This window comes from Camelus dromedarius, chromosome 5 (assembly GCF_036321535.1).
Source record: "Camelus dromedarius isolate mCamDro1 chromosome 5, mCamDro1.pat, whole genome shotgun sequence".
Taxonomy (NCBI): domain Eukaryota; kingdom Metazoa; phylum Chordata; class Mammalia; order Artiodactyla; family Camelidae; genus Camelus; species Camelus dromedarius.
In genome coordinates this window covers 19,187,706-19,213,739 of record NC_087440.1, presented here as the reverse complement: position 1 = coordinate 19,213,739, position 26,034 = coordinate 19,187,706, and the positions used below count along the sequence as shown (strand labels likewise).

The 26,034-nt window shown below is 37.8% G+C and overlaps 1 protein-coding gene across 3 annotated transcripts in view; it reads left to right on the top strand.

Moving 5' to 3' along the window:
• SLC28A2 (solute carrier family 28 member 2) overlaps positions 1-26,034 on the top strand; it is a 58,764-nt gene that overhangs the window by 12,365 nt on the left and 20,365 nt on the right. The window contains exons 1-3 of one of the 3 annotated variants that reach the window (XM_064485635.1): positions 15,873-16,045; positions 16,202-16,444; positions 19,715-19,803. In XM_064485635.1, the coding sequence (XP_064341705.1) occupies positions 16,361-16,444; positions 19,715-19,803 (173 nt within the window). In that variant the 5' untranslated portion in view covers positions 15,873-16,045; positions 16,202-16,360. Of the gene's footprint in view, positions 1-15,872; positions 16,046-16,128; positions 16,445-19,483; positions 19,581-19,714; positions 19,804-26,034 lie in introns of those variants that run through there. The other 2 variants (XM_031453147.2, XM_064485634.1) reach the window with 2 other exon arrangements.

Here is a 26,034-nt window from a genome sequence, read left to right as displayed (position 1 = left end):
CCTTAGGAGATGTACCTTATCACTCCATGCATTTTGTTAAATAAACATAAAGAGATCTTCTTTTGGCAAAGAATTCAAACCTGAGACTTGTAACGTGGGAAAAGGAGCTCCCTCTAATTTCTCTTTATAAGACAGTCAGTGTTGCAGACATAATAATGTTCACTTCCCTTAAGGGAACAGTCGCTCTTGACAAGAAGAAATACGGTTTCAGCAAAGAACTTGTTGCTCCAAATTTGTTTGTCTTTTTAAAAAGCTTAGTATTCTGTTTCAATTCCTACATCAAATATATGGGAGGATATTTATAGTCGTGAGAAATCTGTGATGAGTGAGGTATCTTTGAGTCTTGTATCAGTGAAAAAACGAACTTTGTAATTTCAAAAGTACATGTTTCACTTGTTTAGAAACAAAGTCCAGTTTCTGAAGGATCTCTTTTTAATGGTCAAAATTGCACAGACTAAAGGAAAATAAGAGCTGCACTGTAGTCGTTCCCATGCCAGTTAAGGACTGCTTGTTTATGTGTCCCCACCTCCACACGTGGAAGTCCTAACCCCCAATGTGATGGTATTGGAAATGAAGCCTTTGAGAGGTCGTTAGGTTAGATGAGATCAAGAGAGTGGGGCCCTCATGGTGGGATTAATGTCTTTTTAACAAGAGAAACTAGAGCCCTCACTTGCTGTTGCTTCCATGTGAGGACACAGCAAGAAGACAGCTGTCTGCAAACCAGGAAGAGAGCTCTTAGCAGAACCCAGCCATGCGGCACCCTGTCCTTAGACTTGCAGCTACCAGACCTGTGAGAAATAAATTTCATTGTTTAAGCTACTCAGGCTATGGTATTTTTTGTGGCAGCCCAAGTAGACTAATATATACCAATAAACTTTGCAGATCGTGTTTCTCTTTTATGGACAGATATTTTCACGTGGACAACTATTTGACAACCTGGGTGCCCTTATTCCTGGCTCTGAGGTCATCTCTTGGACCTGAGAACAGATTTGGTACACCACTCTGGATCTCTGTTCTCACAGCTTAATGATGGTTTAGGGCTTTCTGTCTGGCTCTTAGCCAAATCCAAGCTCAGCCCAGCCCTGGTCCCACCCTGCTGGATTACCCCCAGGCGAAGAGTCCGATGATTAGTCATGCTTCAGGAGCTGCTGAAGGTACAATGAAACAAAAGGAACATGGCATGGTAGAATGAACATTGAACCTAAACTTACGGGTAAAGACAGAAGGGAGAGCCATAGAAGGGAAAAGCAAAAAGACAGAGCATTTATTAATCATCCCTATGTGCCAGGCAACATGTCAAAGACTTTCATTTAATTATTTCACTTCATTAAATGAATTCATTAAATGAATTGTTTATTTCACTTAATTCCACAGCTCTATGAAGATGCCATTGTCATCACCCTTTTAAATATTAAGTAGCTTATCTAAAGGTTTTGCCCTAGGTGATAAATGTGAGATTTGGGAGGACAGACAAATATCTCTGTGGGGCTAGAGAGGAAACTGTTGTGTGAGTGTGTCTCTAGAGGATAAGAGAGGGGATAGGGAATGAAAAGTTAGATTTCACCCTGACTTCCAGGTTCTTCCCATGCATTCAGACCCTTTCCACTGCTGCAGGCCAGCTTGGCTCATTGTTGGCTCTGTAACCCAAGGATCAGAAATCACCACTCAAACTGCACTTTCTTATTTTGAAAGAGGGGAGATACACTGATACTTGCCATACGATTTCAGAGGGTTATTGCCAGGATCTAGTATGTCAATATACAGGAGTGAAATTCACACTGGGATAAAAAGCCGTACTGATTCAACACCTTGTCATAGTTCTTATCCCAGGGAGACTACACTGCAGCTAAGGGGATAGGACATAAACCAAGTGTGCATTATACAGATGACCAAAGTGTTAGCCACTTGGATGTCTCCAGAGCCCTCTGGACTACTGGGAATCCCCATCCTCAAATTGTCTTGAACCCCAATCTCCTGTAGAATGAGAATAATCACCATCATTCCCAGTATTTCTGAGGATACTTGAAGCCTCTCTCCTTGTGTCTCTGACTCTGTCTGCACACTTCTACTGAATTCTCTAACTTTGTTGGGTGGGCTGCCTTTTTTTCCCTCTTCAATATCACCTCCCCCCGCCCGCCCGCCCCCCCCCCCCCCCCCCCCCCGCAACCTGGGGCAGCCTTGAACACCACCTGGTATGGTGAATTCTCCACGTATCACTGACATTAAGCTGTATGTGTAGCTGATTTTACTGAAGACTTGAGGGAAGGAGAGTGAAGTTGTAGCTCAGCAAAACAAATGTTAAATGCCCCCCTCCTTAACTGATTCTTAGCCATTGGCACCTCTGAAATGACCCACTGGCCTGCTCTTTACATAGAGCCCCGGCAACCACCATACTGCTCCATGTCTTTCTCTCTTCTCCTGCCCTCTTCTACCTGTTCCTCCTCCTAAGATGCTCCAGTAATCCCTGCTATTTTCCTTATGTAGCACAAAATAGCCATCACCTATTGAATGCTTACTTTGTCCCAGGTACTATGCTGATTGCTTTACATTTCCTCAAATAACATGCATTCTCACTTCCCTTTGCTCCAGACAACCTGGGCACATATCCTAGGAGATTCTGTTTTTTTCAACAAATAATTTTTACACAAATTCTATGTGCTAGGTGCTAAGATCTCTGCTCTACTGGAGCTTCATAGCCAAAGAGCCAATCAAGATAATTTGTTTTTAAAAAAAAGCCCCACAATTTTCAATGAGGAATTCTACTGCTGCTTTTATACAGACTTTCCCCTCCTCTAGGCTACAATACAAAACAACACTGTGACAAATAGCAGTATTAGAGGAAAATACAAATGGTGCCACATGACTGACACATGAGTAGCTCAGGCAATAAAAGAAGACAGTGAGTTCACTGGGGCCTGAAATGAGTCCAAAGGCTTTCAGAACAAGGAACACTCATCTATGTTGGATCTTAAAGATGGGTAGTATGAAAACAAGAAGAGAGGAGGAAGGCATGGGAGGCTGGGGCAGGATGAGCAGTAGAGAGCCATGGTTAAGAGCAAGGACTCTGGACTCAAACTCAGCTCTGTCATTTGCTTACTGTGGGACTTTGGCGAGTTTTTTTCATCTCTCTAAGCCTGAGTTTCCGCATCTGGAAAACTGGGATAGCAATAGTAATTTCCTCAAAGGTGTGTGGCTAGGATTAAATGAGAAAATTACTGAAATGTCTTTCAGGTGTGGAATAGTGCCTGAGATATGATAAGTGAACAATACCGCTTTAAAAAAACAAGCAAAGGATCTGTGTTAGGATCTTTATACTTTAGCTATTAAAATTTTGGGAACACCTTACCCTTCATACAATTTTTTTTTCTTTTACTTTTGTTCTCATTTAGTAGGCAGATTCCCAGTCTTGTGGGCAGATATGTTTATCATCACTTCCATTTTGCAGACGTGGATCTTGAGGTACAAGGAAGTTAAATACTTTGCCCAAAGTCATGAGGTCACTTTGCTCATGGAGCCTCTGATTCCAAATCTTTCCAATCCTACCTAAGAGTAAAAAATCCCCAAAAAAGACCAACCCTGAAATGCTTAACAACAAATAGTTTGGCCAAGTTACTTCCTTGCAACTTGTTTCCCAAACAAGGATAGACTTTCACCAATGGGGTATAGTTAGAGCATCTGAGGGGGAGGGTCAGGTGTGAGAGACTAGCACCAACTTTCCTAGACTTTGTCCACCTCACAATTTAGCCATGGAAAATAATTAGCCAACTATAAATCAATAGGAAATACTAGAGGCCAGGCTTTTCTAATCAGAATGCAAGCCAAAAAGTCTCTCAAGAAGTTCAGCAAATAGAGAATAAAGATTCTGATCACAGTCTTGTAAGACTAATTGTGAGAGGTGGTTGTTGATGCTGACTGTCCAGACCCATGAGCATGCTCCCAGGGCTTCGCTGGGTTCTCTCCAAGCCTCGTCCATTTCCACTGCAAAGCCTTGACTGCTCACCCACCTGCTCCTGACACACACTCACTTTCTGCCTCAGTCACCAGCTCTGCTCTGCAAGGACTGAGGTGGCCCCCACAAGGCCGGATGGAGTTGAGCAAAGGAGGAATGAGAGGGCCTCCAAGTATTCCTCCTTGGTATTTTGAGTTCTTCAGTCATCCTCTTGGAAGCAGGATAATTTCCAAATCTTTTCTTTAGCTGACACAAGATAACATAATGCTATAGCCACTTAACATTAGCTCATCCAATGATTAGAAAGTTGCAATTTTCAGTTTGTTAGTTCTCTGCTTTTCCTCTAAATATAATTCCTTCATTTGAAACAAATTTTCTGCATTTTCTCCAAAGATTGCTAAATGATATTAGCACTGCATTAACACTGGCAGAACCATCCTTTGAGCTCAAGAAGGGGTCACCCAATGTGGGAGTATTTCATGGGTGCCAGAAAGGTCCTGATGATTAAAGCTAGTCTAGCTCCTTGCTTAGTACATGATTTCTTGTTTTCTTTATTATTCACTGTCCAACAAAGGTTTATTAAGTGTCTGCTGTGTAACACTGGAGAAGCACTGTGCATGTGAACTGTGAATGGTGAGTGTTTTGATTGGTTTATTTGGTATTTGTGTTAACTGTGTTACTGGGCTGCTGGGGAGGTTTCTGTCTGTCTAATAGATAGCTGAGGGCATCATAGAGGATACTGGAATTTGTCTGCAGATGATGCAGGAGCAGGAATGGCTTCATGGGTGTGTGACCTTGCAGTCACAGCAGGCCCACTCGCAGAAGGGCCCTGTGCTTGGTTTAATTCTCTCCTGTCAACATCTTGAAATTCTTAATATTTTTTGAACAAGGAAGGCCACATTTTCATTTCACACTGGGCTCCACAAATTATGTAGCTAGTCTTGGATGGGAGAAATTCTTCTAGAGAGAATTCCGCATCTGGGAGTAGAAGTCTATAGGAATAATATATAAGTTGCACAGAAGTGGGCGGAAAAGCTCCAGACACTACTGTGAACTGTAAATTTGAGTCCATAAGTATTTGTTGAATTGAATTGAAGTGAAGTGAGGTGAAAAGCAGTCCACATCGAGCTTTGAGCTAAGTATTTCACGTAAGTTAACTTGATTTAGAATTCTATTGAATGAGCACTGTCATTACCCATGTTAGTTCTTAATGCTATTTTGTTATGACCAACCAATATTCTATTTACAAAATGATAGGCAATATTTTTTATATAAGTGTCTGTTCTACCTTCACCCCTACCCTCAGCCCTCCAGTGTAATCTGCTATTGTTGAGCTACAACTTTGGCTCTAGAAGTCCTGAAAGTGAAGATTTTTTCATTGTGTCCATTCCCATTATAGAACGGAATACTTGTCTTCACAGGCCTTTATTAAAATGCATCTCCCTGGAGGTCAAGACCCTTGTCTGTGTGGGTCAGTACCGTATCCTCAACATCTAAGGTTGCATCTAGCACAATAGTAGGCACTCAGTAATTACTTATAGAGTTCCACTTCTCCACAAGATAGAGTAGCAGGGACCAGATTTACTCTCTTTCCTTAAACAACTAAAAAATCCCAATTAAATATATGGAACAATGACTTTCAGATATTGGACAACAAGCAGCGCTTGATGGTAATCCAGCGCTTTCAAGATGATCCTCAAAAGAAGGGAAATAAGATGCGCCCTATGATTGTCTCAGCTTACTGCCTGGAGTGTTTCCAGGCCATAGCTCCAAGAAGTAGGAAAGAGCCTAGTGGTCTCATGGAGTTCAGAGTTTAGGGAGGTCAAGGTGGATAGAGTTCACAGGGCAGAGTACTGCGGAGGAGAGAGTAACAGAGAAAAATCTGATAAAGATGTGCATGTGAGGAAACCACTGAGGCCTGAGAAAGAAGAACTATAAAAGAGCAGACAGAAAAATCCTCAGAGCACACACAGAACTGGGAAACTACTAACCCAAGTGGAAAGACCTCTTAATTCTTGGGCCGTTAAGTAAAGTTCTCAGAATAGGATTGCCTAGCAGTAGTGCCAAATTAGCCCTAGTTTAAAGGCTGTTTTGGACCTGTGTAACAAAGAAGAAAAGCAAAGTTTGCTAGATTTAAACTGTTTCCAAGAAATAACTTAGCTACATCTCGGAATGAAGTCCAAAAATATTTAAAGGAATACAGAAAATTCAGCACTCAACTACATAAAACTCATATTAACTGTCATCTGACTTAATATTCTCACCTTACTTTAAATAAATTTAAATTTACTTTATGTAATAAAGCATAAAAATAGGGCTTATAGCAAGGGGAAAACTCAATCAATAAAAAAAACAGAAATGACACACGGCAGAGTTAGAGGACAAAATAATTAAAACATGAATTTAATACATTGCATATGTATTAAAATATGTTCAAGAAGGTAGAAGAAGTAGTGAGCTTAATGAGGAGAGAAATAGAAGGTATGAAAAATAGAAGATATTAAAAAAATAAGTTTGAAATTAAACTTCGAGAGATGAAGAGTACATTTGAAATGAAAATTACACTGGATGGGATTAATAGCACATTGCAGATGAAAAGATCAGTGAACTTGAAGACTTAGCAGTAGAAACTATCCAAAATGAAACACAGAGGAACGAGAGAGAGAGAACATTGTAACACTGTATAAGAGATCTATGGCGGGCCTAATAAAACATTTGATTGGATCCTAATATACATCTAATTGGAGTCCCAGAAAAAAGAGAATGAGGGGAGACAGAAAAACGTTTGAAGATACACTATTTAAAAAGGGTATTGTAAAGTATCTTTCATTAAAGTTCATTTTTTTTTAAAGTTCATTTTTTTTTAAAGTTCATTTTTTGGCACGTAGAAATATAGTTTATTTTTGTATTTTGTTTTTGCATACTCCTGTAGAGATCATTCCCACCAGCAGTGTATGAGAATTCCACTTGCATCAGTACTTGATATTGTCATTTTTTTCTTTCTTTGTTAACTTTTCTATCTTTTCTTCTTCTTCTTCTTCTTCTTCTTTTTTTTTTTTTAATTTTAGCCATTCTAATGGATGTATGGTGGTATCTCATTCCACATGCTTTTTTGCTATCTGATATTTTCTTAAGAGAAGAGTCTCTAAGTCTTTTGCCCATTTATCAAGTTGTTTGGTTGTTTTTTTCTTAATATTTAGTTTTGAGAGTTTTAAATATATTCTGGATACAAGTCCATTATCAGATATGTTATTTTTAAGTATTTTCTACCTATTTGTGGTATCTTTTCATTCTCTTTATGGTGTTCTCTTTTGAAGAGGAAAGTTCTTGATTTTGATGAAATCCAATTTATTAATTTTCTTTATGGATTGTGCTATTGGCGTTATATCTAACACATCTTTGCCTAATCCAAGTTCATAAGGATTTTCTCCTATTTTTTTTTCCTTAGAGGCTTTATAGTTTCCAATTTTGGATTTAGGCCTTTGATCCTTTTTTTTTTAGGTCTGTGATCCATTTTGACTTGCTTTGAGAATAGGGCACAAGTTATGAATTGAGATTAATTTTTCTTTTTTGCATAGGGATATCCAGTTGTTCCAGTGCCATTTGTTGAAAACTTTATCCTTTCTATGTTGAGTTGCCTTTGCAACACTATGGAAAATCAATTGACCATATATTTGTGGGTCTGTTTCAGATTCTTTATTTCATTGAACTACATGTCAGTCCTTCCTCTGATACCACACTGTCTTAATTACTGTCTCTTTATAATATTTCTTTGTCTTTATCTGCCTAAGTTGCCATAACAAAAAGCCATAGACTGGGTGACTTAAACAAGAAATTTATTTTCTTACAGTTCTGGTGGTTGGAAGTCTGAGATCAGGGTGCTATCATGATCAGGTTCTGGTGAGAGCTTTCTTCCTGGCTTGCAATGAACCGTGTTCCTACTGCATCCTTACATGGCCTTTACTCTGTGCTCATGCAGAAAAAGATATTTCTCTCTTCTTCTCTTTTTATAAGCCACTAGTGCCATCATGAAGGCAGCACTCTCATGACCTAATCTAACCCAAACTACTTCCACAAGGCCTCATTTCCAACCATCACAATGGGAGTTATGGTTTCAACATATGAATTTTACAGGAACACAAACATTCAATCCATAACAATGTTGGAATCAGGTACTATGAATCTTCCCATCTTGTTCTTCTTTTTCAAAATTGTGTTAACTATGCTAGTTCCTTTGGTTTCCCATATAACTTTTCAAAACAGTTTGTCATTTTTGATTAAAAATCTTGTTTGGATTTTGACTGGGATTGATTTGAGTTTATAGGAAATTTGGAAAAAATTGACATATCAACAATATTGAGTCTTCTAATTCATAGGCATGGTATGTGTCTCATTTCTTTGTTTTCTTTGATTTCTTTCACCAGTGTTTTATAATTTTCAGCATGCAGATTCTACATATGTTTTGTTACATTTAAAACTAAGTATTTCATTGGTTCTTTTTGTGTGTGCTCTTTTAAATGGTACTATTTTTAAAATTGAAATTGTTCACTGATGGAATGTAGAAATTCAGTGAAATTTTGTTTATCAATCTTGTATCCTATAGCCCCAATAAAGTTATTTTTAAGTTCTGGTTGTTTTCGTTTTGTTTTGTTTATAGATATTCTGAGATCGTTTATGTAGAAAAGCATACTGCTGTGTATGGAGATGATTTTTTTTTCTTCTTTCCAATCTGTGTATGTTTTTGGTCTTTTCTTGCCTTATTGCACTCTCTAGAACCTCCAGTATGATGTTGAATGGGAGTGGTGAGACCATTCTTGTTCCTGATCTTAGAGAGAAAACATCTAGTTTTTCATGATTGAAAATGATATTAGTTGTAGATATTCTAATGTCCTTTATCAAGTTGAAAAATTTGCCTTCTATCCCTGGTTTGCTAAAAGTTTTTATCATAAACAAATGCAGAACTTTGTTAAATACTTTTTCTGCATCTATGGAGAGAATAATATGGCTCTTCTTTTTTAGTCTACTGATGTGGTAAATTGGACTGATTTTCAAATGTTGAATAGTCTTTCATTTCTGTGATAAATTCCACTTGATTATTATATACTGATTATTATTATTCTATTATCCTTTTCATGTATTGCTGGATTTGATTTGCTAGTATTTTGCTGAGGATCTTTTTCATGTAGTTCATGTGGACTGTTGGTCTGTAATTTTCTTTTCTTGTATGTTACTATCTGGTTTTTGTGTTAGAGTATTGCTGGCCTCCTAAATGAGTCATCAGTGTTCCCTTCTTTTTTACATTCTGGAAGAGTTAATGAAAACTGGTATTATTTCTTCCTCAAATATTTGGTAGCATTTGAATATTTGAAGATATCTGGACCTGGAGTTTTCTTTGTTGGAAGGTTTTAAAGTGTACATTCTTTAATAAATATAGGACTATGCTGGTTATCTATATTCTCTGAAGTGAGCTTTGGCATTTTTTTTTGTCTCATGGAATTTGTTTTATGTACATTGTTGAATTTATGAGCATAGAGTTGTTTTTATTATTCCCTTATTATCTTTTTAATGTAGTAGGAACTATAGTGAGTTCTTCTCTTATTTCTGATATTTGTAATTTGTTTCTTCTCTTTTTTTCTTCACCATTCTAGCTAGATGCTTATCAATTTAATTGATCTTTTCAAAGAATCGAGCTTTTCATTTCATTGATCTTCTTTATTGTTTTCCCTGTTCTCACTTTCCTTGATTTCTGCTCTAAATTATTTCCTTCAACCTATGTTGGGTTTAATTTACTCTTCAGTTTCCAGTTTCTTAAGGCAAAGCCTTAGATAATTGATTTTAGATTCTTTTCCCCCTAATATAAGTACTGCTTTAGTTGTATCTCAGAGAGTTTGATATTTTTTCATTTCCATTCAGTGAAAGTGTTTTCTAATTTCCCTTGTGACTTTAACTCATGAGTTATTTACCACTATCTTGTCTAATTTTCAAATATTTGGGGAGTTTCAAAGTATCTTTTTGTTAGAGATTCCTAGTTTAATTCCTTTATTGTTTTAGAACATATTTTGTATGACTTCCGTTATTTTAAATATTCTAAGGGTTTTCCCCCCCAGAATGTGGTCTACCTTTGAGAATATTCTGTATACTCCTCAAGTCAATGTATATTCTGCTCTTGTTGGGTGAAATGTTTCAAAAATGTCAGTTGAGTCAAGTAAATTAATGATATTGTTTAGGTCTTCTATTTCCTCATATATTTTTTCTACTTATGCTATAAATTATTGAGAGAAGAATATTAAACTCTCCAATCATAATTGTGTACTTGTCTATTTCTCCTTTCAGTTTTATCCATTTTTGCCTTGTATCCTTTGAAGTTACATTGTCTAGTCCATACACATTTAGGGTTGTTATATAATGTTCCTCTTTATCTCTGGCAATATTCTTTGTTCTGAAGTCTACTTTTTCTGATGTTACTATAGACACTCCAGCCCTCCCCTACCCACTTTCTTTGGTATTACCATGATATGTCTTTTCCCATCCTTTTATTTTCAGTCTATATTTTTATATTTAAAATGAGTTCCTTATAGACAGCTTATAGTTGGGTCTTGCTTTTTTGTTTGTTTGTTTTAAATCCAATCTGGCAATCTCTATTTTTTGGTGTATTTAAGCTATTTATATTTAATGTAATTATTGACATGTGTTGATTGAAAAAAATGCACAACCTACAAGTCGAAAATTATGTTTCATTCAGTGGATTTACTGAGGACTTAAGCCTGGGATACAGCCTCTCAGATAGCTCTGAGGGACTGGTCTGAAGAGGTAAGGAAGGAGCCAATATACAATAGGAGTATTTGCACACACATACAAAAAAGTAAACAAAAAACAGATAGAACATCAAAAGATTACTGCTATTTAAAGAAAGCCAGACATCTCAAGTTAATGACTTTAGCACTTTTCTATTGATGGGAAGATGCAAGAGTCTGAGCTTATTGAAATTACTCATTTGATGTGCATCTTAACTATCTATGGCCAATATCCTATTTTTCTCCATCCTGAATCCCCTCGGGGCACACTGTTGGGGGCAACTGCAGTGTCTGATGGCATGATGGCCTCAACATCTTTTGTTTACCAAAATGGCAGGTGGAAACAACTGAAGGGTGAAACACCTGGCTCACAAACAGCACATTGGCCCACCACGTGACATCACTAGCAATTTTTATTTCAACAAGCCAACCATGGAATGGGGGAAATGAACCCTTCAAAACAAATTTAAAAAAGGAATGACAGACCACCAGCCTCCAACTAACACCCCAAGCCAGGTGTATGTATGTACAGAACTTACACTTACAAGTACTTATTTAATTGGGAATTAAAGGAAATCTCTCTCTGAAAATGACTAAGATGGGGCTCTTTACTGTGTACACAGTTAAGTTAGAGAGAGCTGGCTTGATTAAACATCTTTTCAGAATTCTGACCTTAAAGAAACATTTGGCGGCCAATTGAATAGACTGGGACTCTAAGCAATCTTTGGCTGACTGTGTCAACTCTCAAGGGCTTTTGTCATCTTAACCTTCATTGTATAAGCCTGGTATTAAAGCTAGCTTAAGCTTGTTGGTTTAATCAATACAGACATGTCTTACTTTTATTGTACCTAGGTTTACTGAGGATCGATAAGTTCATGTTATTTCTATTGCAGAGCTTATCAGCAGTAAAAAAAAAACTTAGTATGATGTTTTCATAAGTTATAAAATAAAGGTAAATTAGATAAGAGTTTTCATGTGAACTCTTTAAGAATAATTATGTTTTGGGTCTATCTAAAATAGTTTCTCCAGATTTTTGCTAACTTGAGTTTTGCTAAGTTAAATGATGGAAATTCATTGAATATCCAGGTCATTTCAAATAAGATAAAATACTGGAACATTAATTGCTAAACAGGTCTAAATTTACCTACCTTTGTCTCCTTATAAGAAGGAAACTAAAGATGTTTGAATTTATTAGACACAAGATTTCCATGTTAAGGAAAGAAATTACACTATGACTTTCTGTCCCTAGAGGTTATGGAAGATTCCAGTCAGGAAATGCTGATACGAAAAACAGTTCACAATTACTTGCTGCTTGTCAGTTTTTGCTAGAGATTAAGGTTTTATGGGTTAAAAATTATAATATGTAATTAAAGCTACTAAAAATAACAAGGGAAACATTTTAGTATGCAAGGAGAGTAGTATGGGTGTTTCCAGCGAAACATGAGGAATGGAAATACATTTTGTCAAGGGGGAAAAGAGTGATTATGTCCTAGAACTGGTTGTTTCTGGATGTAAAATAAGGGACAAACTAACATGGATACAGAAAGTTGTGGAAGATTTGTAGAAATGGAGCCCTGAAAAAGTTTTGTGCATGATCAGGCTGGGATTAGATGAAATTTAATTAGGTAAATGGATTTTGTTATTAAAAGTAGGCTGGTGCAGGACTGGATTCTGGTTTCTCTCTGTTAAGAGAACAAAGTTTTCTTGGAATACTGCTTTTGATAGCAGGTTGTGTGAATTTTTTTATCTCTGAGTAATCTGTATTTGTTTTTGAAATATTTTGTCACATTGGTTAGGTTGAGTAAGTATTGTTTCACAGTGACCAATGATCCTAACTGACCAACTTTTTGATATTTTTGACAAACTCCCCAAATATTAAATTCTAACTGAAGTTTTTTGACCTCTAGCTAACTCTGGGGTGTTTCAAAGAAATCTTGAGGCATCTCTGAAAGTAATGTTTAACTAATTACTTGAGAAGCATTGTCCAGTGATTGGAGAAGAACTTTAGGTTGTGTAGTATAGGTAAATGTCATAATATAGATATCCCAAAATTTATATGGAATTCCTAAAAATCTGATGTGTCGTGGTATAATGTTATCAGTCATAATTCTAGTTATTATTTTAAATATTGTATGCCACAGAAATACCCACGTTTCTTGTTGTGAATGAAAAATACTGTAAACCGTTATCAGTAAACAAAGAGTGCTGAAGCCATCAAGTCATCAGCCGCTGCCCGCAGTGAAGACAAGCCTGCAGCCCGGCCTCTGCAGCCACTCACAATGGTGCTGAGGGGACTCAGAATAAGAAAGGACAAGATACTGGCCCTAGTTAGCTAGGTGCTTGTCAAAGGAATGAATTCAGTGAGCTGAAATGTTTGCTTCCTCCCATACATAGAAAAGCACTAAATTCTTTAACTTGAGATGCCTGCTTTTCTTTAGATAACAACTTAATCTTTTATTGTTCCAATTACCTGGTCTTTGTTGTAAAGTTCCTATATAGTCTAACTCCTCCCCTACCTCTTCGGAGCAGTCCCTCAGAGCGATCTGAGAGGCTCAAGTCCTCCCGCCAAATAAAACCTAACTCTCAACTTTTTAGGCCGCATGTTTATTTTAGTCGACATTGTCAATTATATTCTAATTATATTCTAATCAGATCTTTAACATGCCATTTTAAGCCTTTTGTCATTTATAAACAGTCATTGTTTTTACTCTGGAAGCTTTTATAAAATGAAGATCTTCAAGGCTTTTTGACAAATTAAGTTTCTGATAACTTTTAGATCATAATGTTACCCAAAAAACTGAGTTCACCTCTTGGCTGCAGGTGTTGAACCAAAAAATACAACCAAGCCAAAGATTAGGAGAAGGAAAGATTTATTCCTTGCAGCAAGTAAGGAGAACACTGGGGATCTGTCCCAAAGCAGTGCCTCCCCAGTAGCAAAACTGGGGAAGTTTTAAGCTAAGGGTACATGTATATTCATGAGGGGGCTTGAGCAGAGGAGAATTCAGCATAGAATTGGGGCAAAGTTTAACAGAGTTCAAGCTGTAGTTGACTGAAGTCAGATAAGGTCAACATCATTGTTCCATCCTCCACCTGGATGGGAGCCTTAGTTCTTGCAAAACTCAAAGATGTGTATCAGATTGTTATGTACATTCCCTCAGGACGAACTAGGACTATGTTTTATCCCTGCATTATAGTTTCTTGGCTGCTTTTCCTTTGTTCCTGTATATTCCCTCACTTCCCTTAAAGTCATTTATTGCTGAGACCTGTTCAAGGGCAAGCATTGTCGCCAGCCGTAGATCACAAAATGGCTTCTCTTATATCAAGAAAGCCATACCTGATACTCTTTGTCTGGGGACCCCTTACCCTATCTGCTTACAGTATCACTAAACTGGGTAAGAAATTACAAAACCCTAATGAAAAACCTGATGACTTCATCCAGATCAATAATAGTTAATTACATGGGACCGAATGAACTGATAAATATGATGTACAATGTTATGACTTTTTTTCTGAAATATACTGACTTTTAATCTTTGCTTTCCAAGAAAAACATTTCTCTTACAGTAGCTATGACCTACAACAGGTTGTAAACAAAGATCAAACATTTACCTTTTTCTCTCTATCCTATCCCTCCAGAATTTGGCTTCTCCTGTGGACTTGATGGTTTATTGTGACCAGATTACAACCAGTTACACTAATCATTGTTTTAATTTATTCTCTTTGTTTTCAAATTGTTTATGCTTTGTGCCTCTCTCTGCTGTACTGTGACCTTATTAGTGTTACTAGCTATATTACTTATATCTTGTCTATTTTATATTATTTATTGTCTCTCACATTACCCAATGTGTAACCAAGCCTCCGACAAAATTAATGATGGCTAAACATCTTGAGGCAGTTGATCATATACATAACTATACATAGAATAATTGTAATAGTGCTACCCTACATATGGGAAGGAGCAACAAGGGGAAACGCTTCCTGGATCATAGTAGACTAGTAAGAGAGGAGATCCAGATAATTTTATATTATCAACAGGGCCTAATAAAAAAAAAATCACACATTGAGTGGCTTATCGACAGAATTTTCTCCTCATCTAGAAATGAGCTTTCTCAGCATAGTGGGACAAAATTGGTCATGAAATGCCTCCCAAATGTTGGTTGAATTTATGACCAAGAGGAGGTGCTGTTTACAAGGCATGTCACCAGCCACTTTAGTAAACAAAGGATGTTGAGGCCATCAAGCCATCACCCACTGCAGTTTCTTATTACTAGGCTATGGTCCTTCTGGGGTCTCAATAGAATGTCTCATGTGTTTGTCATCTTCACTGGAGCTTGAAACTAACGTTTGTCTCTCCAGCATTGCACACAGTTGCTGAAATCTCTGCTCAGGCCTTTAAGCACTTGAGCTACTGTTTTTCACTGAGCATCTTGGTGTATTGTTTTGAATATGTAAAACTTTTGAGTTTGCCAATGACTTGGAAATTTGGCTGCAGGTTTTTAGGCTCCTTCATGGTTCTCTTCTTTTTATGATTTTTTTTTTTGCCTTCAAAAGGACTACTTGAATATTATTTCTCTGCATTGTGGTTTGAAAAATAAAATGTCCTCAGAAAAAAAGCTAGGATGAATGTGGAACTCAACCCTTGTGCTTCTCTTCTCTGAAGGATCATAGACGTTCAAGTCCTGCCTCCATTGGTTGTTCTGCAGTGCTTTCAAAATGTTGATTTATATATTTGTCTATCTAGTCTTTTTAGTTGTTTTTAGTGGGAGGGTTAGTTAAATGCAAGCTACATTATTAAGACCACAACTGGAAGTTTTGGTATTCTCTCTCGTTCTGCTTGCTTCCACTAGTAATCAAAGGAGAGGTAAAAGCAGAAAGAATAAAATCAGATCTTATTTATACCCTACTTATTTCCCAGAGGGGTTTGTGGCAGGCTGCCTGGTTTTCTGGGAGTAACCCCCAGGCTTCAGGAGAGCTATAAGACCAAGCTTCCATGGCAATGACCAGAGCTAGCCTCTAATCCTGGCTCTCCCCTAACCAGCTGTATGACTTTAGACAAACTGCCCGTCTTTTTTGAATCTAATTTTCTTTGCACCTAAAATAGCATTGGTAGTTCACTTGCTTACAGAAATGTTATGAAGATGAGCAGTGAAAGTATAGGAGAATCTTCTGAAAGACTGTAAAAGGCTGCAGAAACAGAAGCATCTCTTCCTTTTTATCCCACAGCCCAGAAATAGCACAGAATCTGGATTGAGGATCCCAGGATATGGGTTTGACTTAGCTACTAACTAGCTGTTGACTCTGGGTAAATCATTTCATTCTTCCTGATCTGTACTTTAAGAGAGTTTAACTATAAGTGATAATACAAAAAGGAAACATTTAAACAATGAAGCCCAAGCCTGTGAGCCAGCAGTTAATTGATGGGAGGTACCAGCCTGATTAATTATCTTCCTCTTGGCAGTTGGGTGTTTTTCGTAGTACCTGCATCGAAAGGAAACTTGGATCCCCTGGAAATATGAGATGAGTGCTGTACCCAGCATTTAGAAGATGAACATGTATTTTTACACCTTCTATAGAAAAAAGAAAGAGAGAAGAGAGAGGACAAGAGAAGAGAGATGTGATGACTGGCATCGTTTCACCTGGACTGAACAGCAAGCTCTGTACCTATAACTATGCCTGGCTCCAGAACTGGCAGTTATCTAAGGTAAAAATGAAACTCAGAGATAAAGTGTGAGCCATGATGAGTAAGAGAGACTTCATAGTCATGTTGAGATTGCAGTCATATGTCACCTTGAAAATATCTTTTTCCTGAGTTACTGTAAGAACTTAACAATAGTAGTTTATAACTGTAAGTTCATCTACTGTTTTCCAGATTCCTTTTCTATATTAAATTACTTAATTTTCAGAATAATCTTGTGAGATAGCATTAGGCAATTAGGCAGGGCAGGAATTATAGAAGGGGCCCAGGGAGGCAAAATGCGTTGCTCTAGGTTGCAGACTATAACACACATTTACTTTGCTAGGGCTTTTGTGGTGTGTGTGTGTGTGTGTGTGCGCACGTGCATGAAGCTAGGACAATAGAGATACGTTTTCCTATTCTGGTGATTGCTGTCATCATCTACATAGCCAATAATCTAAGCCAGAATTCTGTGTGTGTTGTCTGTTTTTGTTTTTTCCACTTATTTTACAAATATTTATTGATTGCCTAATATTGTGGCAGGCATTTGAGTCGGGGGATACAGTGATGAACACGACAGAGAGCCTGGGCTTGAGGCAATCAGGGTGTAGCGGGAGACAAGTCAACGTTTAGAATACTGTGTGTTCTGTAGACGTCTGCAAGAGCGTGTTGCAGTAGAAGTGCGGAGCAAGAGTCTTAAGTCTCGTCTGGAAGGGGTCCTAGAAAGCTTCATGGAAGAGGGTGGCTTTGCAACAGAGACTTGAAGGCGGTGTAGGGATTTGCTCGGTAAACAGGGGCAGGGTGTTAGAGACAGGAGGAGGAGCAGATACAAGCATAGTCACACAGGGACAAGGGAACATTGGGTATTTAGGGAACATGCAGCTCAGTATTACTGGCAGGTAAGAGAAGGCAGAAACTAGACCATTTTGAACAATTTTGAAGAATTAACTTCCCCCTTTCATTTATTCTCTCATGCCCAATCAATCGCCACCTCCTGTAGATTTGTTTCCTTCTCTCCATCTACTGCTTTGTTAGAGCCTCACCATGTCTGACCTGGACCACTGCTTTTGTCTCCTGACTGGTCTCCCTGTTCCCAGTGTGCATCCTCCCACTCCGTCCTCATCCTGTCTCCCCATTTGGTTCCAAAAAACCCCAAATGTTTAGCCTGGCTTACAGAGCCCACCACCATCTGGTACTTGATTGCATCTCTAGACTTGTTTCTTGATAAACCACCCCCATCCCATTCACATTTCCCCCCTCCATTCCTTAACTAATTTCTTACTTTATTTTGTCCCTCCTTCATTAGTTTCTCAAAATTTCCCTCTATTTATTAGCTAAGTTTTACAACCTCCTTAGCACATCAGGGAAGGCTTCACCTCTGTACCTTTGTTTGAGTTTCTCCCTCTGGTAGTATATCTTTCTCCTTCCCCATCAGTGATCCTCTACTTATCTTTCAAGACTTTCCACACTCAGGGCCAACATTACCAGCTTTGTGAAGCCTTTTGGACACATATGTCTTTCCTCACTGATTTTTAAGTTCCATCATGACAGGGACAATATCCCATTCATCTGGATGTCCTCAGCACCCAAATCAGTGCCTGGGTGATCGTGAATACTTAATAAATACTTGTTAAGTGGATTAATAAAGACTTTCTAGCAGTCGTTTAGAATTGAATCACGTACAGTCCTGCATTCTGTTGTTTTCTAGGAACTGTCCTTCCAGTACAAAGTGAGGGTAAGTTTTCTGAGTGCAGAGACTTTTCTCTTATTTTTCTTTTACATACTCCCCCCATGCCTAGTTCAGTGCTGAGCAGTGCTTCTGCTGATGAGCCTGTGAGGAATCCCTGCAGAATTCTTCAACATGACCTTGCAAAATAGTCTTTAAAACATATAAATATTTAACTTGAGAGCTGCACTCCTCCTCTACAGGGAAGGGCAGGCACAGCAAAGGAGGGCCCAAGGCAAAATGAGCCAATCAGGACACCCCTGTCCCTCATTCCCAGCCCCTCCCTTCAGATTCATGGTCTCTTGGAGCTAAGTTTTTCTTTTTGTCTTTCACTGAGGCACTGGAAGGAATCCTACAAACTGGAGTAAGTAAGGGTGTTGAGGGAGGGCAGGAACCTGATTTGTTAAGTATCTTAACTGATCATATTTAGACCAAATTCAAGTAGTTGTGTGCCTGTATAGGAAGGCCCCAATTTATATAACAAAAGTTGTCTGTTTATGTGTGTTTAATCAAAGTATGATTTAAATGGTTGAAGAGATCACAGTTAAACAAAAAAACCCCCCACTATTCCATAGGCAAGGAAAATTTCTACAAAGTAAAGAAATGTCTAAGATGAAACTAAATTATAAATTTGAATGTTTGTCTGCTAGGGTTGCTTATAGTGAGGGTCAAGTGTTTGCTTATTTTCTTGATTCTATCATTTTGTGCTAAAACTTTTTTTATATGGGATAATTAACATTCATACCGATTATTCTAAATGAAGGCTTCTTTTATTTATCTAATAAGGAGCTCTCTTAGATGCTCCAAAAACATTTTCTGTATTACATTAAGGTCAGGAGGAAACTGAAAGCCTGTTAATCTTTATTTTCTCAGCAATATGTTGGGGTCTGTGGTCTTCCCAGCCCTCTTCCTCCCTTTCTGTTTTCTTCTTACTTAACACAGCTCAGTGGGGCCTCCTGGTGTCTAAACGGAGTAGTTGGCCTCCGATCCTTCCTTTAGGGGCCCGAAAAATGTCCTTTTTAGTCCAGGTCCTGGGGCCCAGTCCAGGTCCTGGGGCCCCAGTGATGCATTCAATGTCCCTCCCTTCACTTCTCTTCTATCTTATTTCCCCTTCCTTAGCTATTCACAATAGGAAGTAGAAGTCTGTATTCTTTGTTTATTATTTTAGAATTTTGTTTCCAATTGTCTCAATTCTCAGTTTGTGAAGAAATCAACTAAATCTCTAAATATTTTTAGTTTTGGTTTTCCTCTGGGTAACTGGCCCTAAAATTTCTCCCCAGCCCCACATTATAGAACAACTAACTAATCTTTCAGCCTTGGCCCTGAATTTGTTTTTTCAGTTGAGGAGAACAGGTGATGGAGAAAACAAATGGAAGAGAAGCCATTGCTGTGTCCACAGTGGAGACTGGCATAGAGAATCCAGGGCTGGAGCTCACGGTAACTCACCAGTTTAGTTTCTGCACAGCTTTGTGGGCTACTGAATGGCCTCACATAGGATCTTTGGCTGCTCATAATCCCCATCACCCCCAGCAGGGCCTTCTGACTGACCTTAACTCTACCTGTGCTTACAGGAAGAAGGAGTAAGTTCTGAGGGAACTAGGAGGACCGAAGAGCAAGGACACAGCCTTGGGGATGGGTTGGAGTCCTCCACTCAAAACAGGTATGGGTGTTCTGGAATTGGTTTATTTAGGAAGGGCCTAGGTAGGCTAGTGTGGTCAGTGGACTCAGAAGAGGTCAAACTTGCCCTGTTCTCAGGAGCTTGTGATCTTATTGTGGAGATAAGGTACTCACAGCCACCTGGTATTACCATATGTATGTATCTATTTTTATGTAACTAATTGTTATATGAACCTGTGCCATAAGTAATGAGTTCAGTGATATCAGCGTTGGTTGGACTGACAACAAAAATAACAATGGGGATAACAACGGCTAACATTTATTGAGTATTTACTATTGTGCAGCATGCTTTATGTAATTAATTCATTTAACTTTCACAACAACAGGTTAGGTACTAATTTTAGACCTTGTCAATTAGAAAATCGAGTCTTAGAAATTAGCCTACCCGTATCATTTTTTAAAAAAAGCTCTTCTGGAATACTCAGATTTGGGGATTAGGAGAAAGAGAAATCAGAAATAAAAAAAAGATAGAGAAAGACCCACCATGAGAGATGATAGAGACAATTAAAAAGTAAAGTCTTAGAAGTTAAAAGAGAAGAAAGTGTCAGGAATGAAGGTGCAGTCAACCCACAATGTTCTGGGTAACAGGAATCAAGGGAGGAGTGAGAAAAATCTTTGATTTTGGTCATGAATATAGTCCCAGAATTAATGTCTATAGAAGCTGTTTGGGTAAAAGAGATTAAATGGAAGCCGTGCTCCATGGTGTGGAAAAGGGTGTGGGGATTTATTTTAAAAGTGCAGAAGTCATACACTGAGAGACTTAGAAGAGGATATTGAATGGTTTCTAAAGGGAATATGTGAATATATGTTTTCTTCTGTTTAAGAATTAACTCAGTAACTACATAGCAAAAAAAAAAGCTTAAATATTTAAATTCTGTTATCTTTTCCAGAACTTCACTTCTATATACAAATTGATATATATATATCAGTTTGTCTGTATGAATATGGACATTATTATTTTGTATTTTTGTTTTTCCACTTATTTTATATATCACATTTCTAAGAATTGACAGTAAGCTTTCTGTAAATGTTTCATGCTTTCATAGTATTTCATACCTTGGTTAGCAGTAGAGTGGGTGATGTGAATTCTAGAGTCAGACTTCTTAGGTCTGTATCTGAACTCTGCCCAGTGGTGTGCTGGTAAATGTTTAGGAGTTGACTCTCCAAGAGTAGCTTTGTCATGAATATTGGTTCATATATTTGCTCACCTTAGTAAGACCCTGGGTTGGCAGACTTTTTTGTAAAGGACTTGATAGTAAGTATTTCAGGTTTTATGGGCTGTAGGGTCTCTGCCGCAACTGCTCAACTCTACTGTTTGAGTGAGAAAGCAGCTACAGATAATACTACACAAATGGGCGTGGCTGTGTTCTAATAAAACTTTATTTGTAAAAACAAAGTGGGATGGACTGGCTCATAGGCCATAGTTTGCCGATTCTTCATCTAGACAAAATAATAAATCAAGCTTTGATTTGTATCACTTGCCTGTAGTATAAATACTCTCATTATGGCTGATTTCAAGCTACTGATGGTATGTCACTGAATGAGGAGTTGGGGAGAGATGTGCAGTGGCACATTATATAAGATTTTTCACCATACACACCCAAGAGAGAACCTCAGAAGCTTAGATAACAGTAAAATGTAGCAAAATAATTAGGAAGTGATGAGTTTTGAGTATTTATTATCCTTGATTCTAATGTAATTTATTTAATTTTATTTAATGAAATTTTCCGTAATGGTTTGCACAATTCCTGATGATGTAGCAATCAGCTCTCCCCAGTTGCTATAAGCCGGCTTCCTTCCACTGCTGACTCTGTCACTTACCAGATATTAGGCAAGTTACTTATCCTCTCTGAGCCTCAGTTTTTATCCTGTAAAGCAAGAATGTTAGTACTTAGCTGAAAGGACCTTGATATATTTTGTCAGATTGTTGTTGGCACCTTAAACTGTGTAACTCTGATGTATAACTGTGTCCAGTTCCCTCATATCTCACTAACTTTATATTTTCTCACATGAAAAATTTGTTACATAGATATAAAATCATGCTTTAAAGTTATAATTTGCATTTCTTTAAATCCTAGTAAAGCTACACATTTTCCCCATTTGATTTACCTTATGTATTTCTGTGTGTGATTTTCTTTCCTTCTTTCATCAACTACAGTAGAATCTGAATTTTGAAACTTATTTTATTTCTGCTGAGCTATTCAAATAGCATCCATATAGATTTCTTGTTTCCAATGTTCCCCACATGCTGCCAACCTACCTTATGTAGATTCTACTAGAACTACCTAAAGCATGAATCTGAACTCCCTTGTTGAGAAACCTCTATCATTCCCCACTGGCTCCTGAACAGAATCCAGCTCCACAGCCTGCCATTCAAGTCTTTCCCACTCCTCCTGCCCCGCAACCATGATTTGTACTTAACTTGATTTTCCAACATTAACTCTTAAAATTTCCTTTCCAGTGCTCCCCTATGCTCTATTTACAGTCAATCATCAATTGCTCCTTTCATTTCCTGCCTCTGTGTCACGCTTTCCATCAATCCTGAGTGAAATGTCTTTTCACGTTAGGTCTTTCTGCCACATGCAACATATCTTTTAAGGCCCAACTCAAGAGCATGTTCATGATATCATCATGAATGGTGGTCCTCCTCAGCCTTGCTGGCCCCATTCCAAAGAGGCCCCTTCTTCCTCAAAACTTCCATAACATTCTATTTGATCCTCTCTAATAGCACTTAAAGCTTTTGACACTGTGTTACAGGCTTATATGTACATTGCAGGATTCGTGTCTATTCCATCCTTTTATCTCCTATAGCACCTGATAGAATGCTCTACCCATAGTATACATGCAAGAATTCCATAATATGCAGAATTCAGTAGATACACTTTTGGAGTAGAATCAACATGATTTGGTAATTAAGGCCAGCCATTCTCAGGAAACACACTCAGACCCCTGTCTTTATCTTATCTTCTCTTACTTCTGATCTTCTGTTCCTTGGGATATCCTTAACCTGATCTTCAGTGCAAATTGATTTTAGCTTCTCTTTCTTTTCATTACTTTCTGAACTTAGCCATTTCTATAGAGCAATTCAGCAAAACACAAACATTTTAGTGAGGATTCTTTCTGTTGTTAGAATTTTAAAAGTTTGGTAGTGGTGAGGGGTGTTTGTTATTAAGAAGTAGTGAACTTGAGCACATTTGATGGTTGAAAGAAGGAGCCAGGAGAGTCAGAGAAAGAGAAGGAATTGATGATGGAAGGGGATAGAGATAGTGAGATAAATAATTGTCAGATAAGCCCTTAGGAGTTGTCAGGAAGTGGAATTGAGATCAAGAGTTGGAGGATTTGCCTTGGTAGTGGGAAGGCCAGTTTTTCCTAAAATGTTAGGAAGGAGGCTGGAAAGCTGTTGGATCAGAGGCATGCTAAAAGGTCTAGGGCCAGAGAGGTTGAATTTCCATAAAATAGAGAATATACTTGCAGAAAGGAAACTAGGCTTCTTGAGAGCATATCTCTTCCCCTCATCCCCACATACCTTCAGCTCTATGTCCCCCACCCTGAGTGGTAGAGGTGAGTGATGTTAGGGTCCTGGGGCTGGCTTAGCAGGGAAGCATCTTGTCCTAAGTTCAAGTCTGGCTGGGGAAGGGGCAGCAGACCTGCGAAGGGGCTCTTCTGCCCTGGAGGAGAAGAGTCGTGCACTTTTTCCCAGTTTGTCTTCTAAATACGATTTCTTCTGGTTCTTGACTCCAGAAATGAAGAGTTGGGTCATATTAAAATTTACATTTACATGAATGGTTTTTTTATTCAAGCTAATTACTGGGAAAAAGGATAAAGATCATGTACAAGATCAATGTTGCCTTAAACCTTGCTGAATTTCAGCTATACATTCTGTTCAGATAGGCCTAGACTTCTTGTAGAGACCAGTTAAGTCATCATAACTTATAACAATTAAGTGGAACTTTGGCCCCAAACTGGACTGCCTGAACCTTCTTCAGTGGTTGACACTTCACCTCATTATGTGTGGACTCACCAGTGTATTTCCCTTTAGTAGTTGCTTTAAGAAAAATTTCTTTTCTCAAATTCTCGATCCCACTTTTTCTACCCATTCCAATTTCCACTGATAATTGGTATATAGTCCAATATTATTCCTTTCTAAGAAGGGTAAGTATTTTGTGACTAACACCCTCATTCATCATGGCAAAATCACTTATAATATTATCTTAGAATTTGCTTTGTCTTTGTCCTCTTTTTTTCTCCCTTTCTCTCAGAAAAAGAACAGTCTTCCTCATGCTTTTTAAAGCCAGTCTGCCAGTCTCTGCTTTTTAATTGAGGTATTTAGGCCATTTGCATTTAATGATTTAAATCTACCATCTTGCTATTTATTTGTTTCTATTTGTCTCCACTGTCCTTTTTTTCTCCAACATATCAAATTTATTTCTCCCACTGTTAATTAATTTTCCTAGTCATCCATTAAGAATAGGTTGTCTTTTCAGTGGTTACCAAATATTACATTTCTCTCATCAATTATAGTTACCCCATGCCTCCAATTTTATGAAAATTTTCTTAACAGTATAATTTAGGATTTGGGAAACATTTATTATTTCATTTGTCACTCTTGGTTCCACAAAGCAAAACCAGAGAAAATAAAATGTGAAGGCCCAATTTACAATCAGTGAGAATTTAGCTCAACTGTTTACCCAGATTCTTCCTCTAATCTCTGGATTGCAAGTAAACATAATTTTAAAATTTGAAATATATTTGACATATAACATTGTGCAAGTTTAAGATGTACACATGGCAGTATAGCTTGAAATCAGGAAGTGTGATACCTCCAGCTTTGTTCTTTTTCTTCAGGATTTCTTCGGCTATTTGGGGTCTTTCGTGGTTTCATAAAAATTTTAGGATTGTTTTTACTATTTCCGTGAAGAATGCCATTGGTATTTTGAGGGGGATTGCATTGAATCTTAGATGGCTTTGGGTTGTATGGACACGATAACAATATTAATTCTTCTGATCCGTAAAAACAAGATGTCTTCCCATTGTTCCATTTTTTTAAATCCCTTTTCTCTTTGATGTCCTTTTCTCTTTTTATGCCTTCTTTCAGATAAATTGAATATTTTTAAATGATTCCATTTTGTCTCCTTTGTTGGCTTATTAGCCATCACTCTTTGTTTTACTATATTCGTGGTTACTTTAGAGTTTATAATATATATATCAACTTATCAAGTCTGCTTTCAAGTGATATTATACCCCTTCACATATAGTATAAGAACCTTATAATAGTGTACTTCTGTATGTCCCCTTCTAGCCTTTATATTACTGCTATTTATGTTTATACATTTTACTTCTACTTATGTTACAAACACCATACTACAATGTTATTATTTTTAAACATTAAACAAAAATAACATTGTTCCAACTCAATGTATCTTCCGATACGTTCCAACTTACATGTACCTGCACCTGCATGAATCCATCTTTCCCTCTCCTTTATCAGAAGGCCTACTCTCTCTGAGTCTGAAGCTAACCTCTTTTCATATTTTTTTAATGCTATCCTTATCCACCCCCTTGTACAGGGCCTTTTTTCCCTAACCTCTTCAATTACTCCTTATCCATTAGACCCTCCCCCAATCATAAGTGTACTTAAGTTTCTTTTTTGTTGTTGTTGTTTTTAATGGAGGTACTGGGGATTGAACCCAGGACCATGTGCACGCTAAGCATGCATTCTACCACTGGGCTATACCCTCCCCCTTCTTTCTTCTTATAATAAACAAACACAGAAATCAACTTTACCTCAAACTTGTGCTATCTTTTTCCTTCATGGCCAAGTTTCTTGGAAACATGGGATTTAGTTGCTGTTTATATTTTCTAACCTCCCCATTCACTTCTCAGCCCAGATCAATCTTCTTTTCACCATCACTGCTCAGCTGAAATTCTTTTACTCAGTTGAGCAATGAAAACCTACTTACCAAGTCCCATGTACACACACTTTCATTGGGCATCTCTGCAGCATGACTCTTCTGGCCCTTTCTTTCTGGAAACTCATTTATTAATTTTAATGAGACTACACTCTCCTCATTCTCCTACCTCTCTGGATGTTCTTTCTTGTCTTGTTTTCTGCAGTCTATCATTTGTCTTCTCTTCTCACTCTTACACTTAATGTCTTGATGCATAAAGCCACATCTGAAGCCTGCACCTCTGTTCTAAGCTTCCGACCTCTATA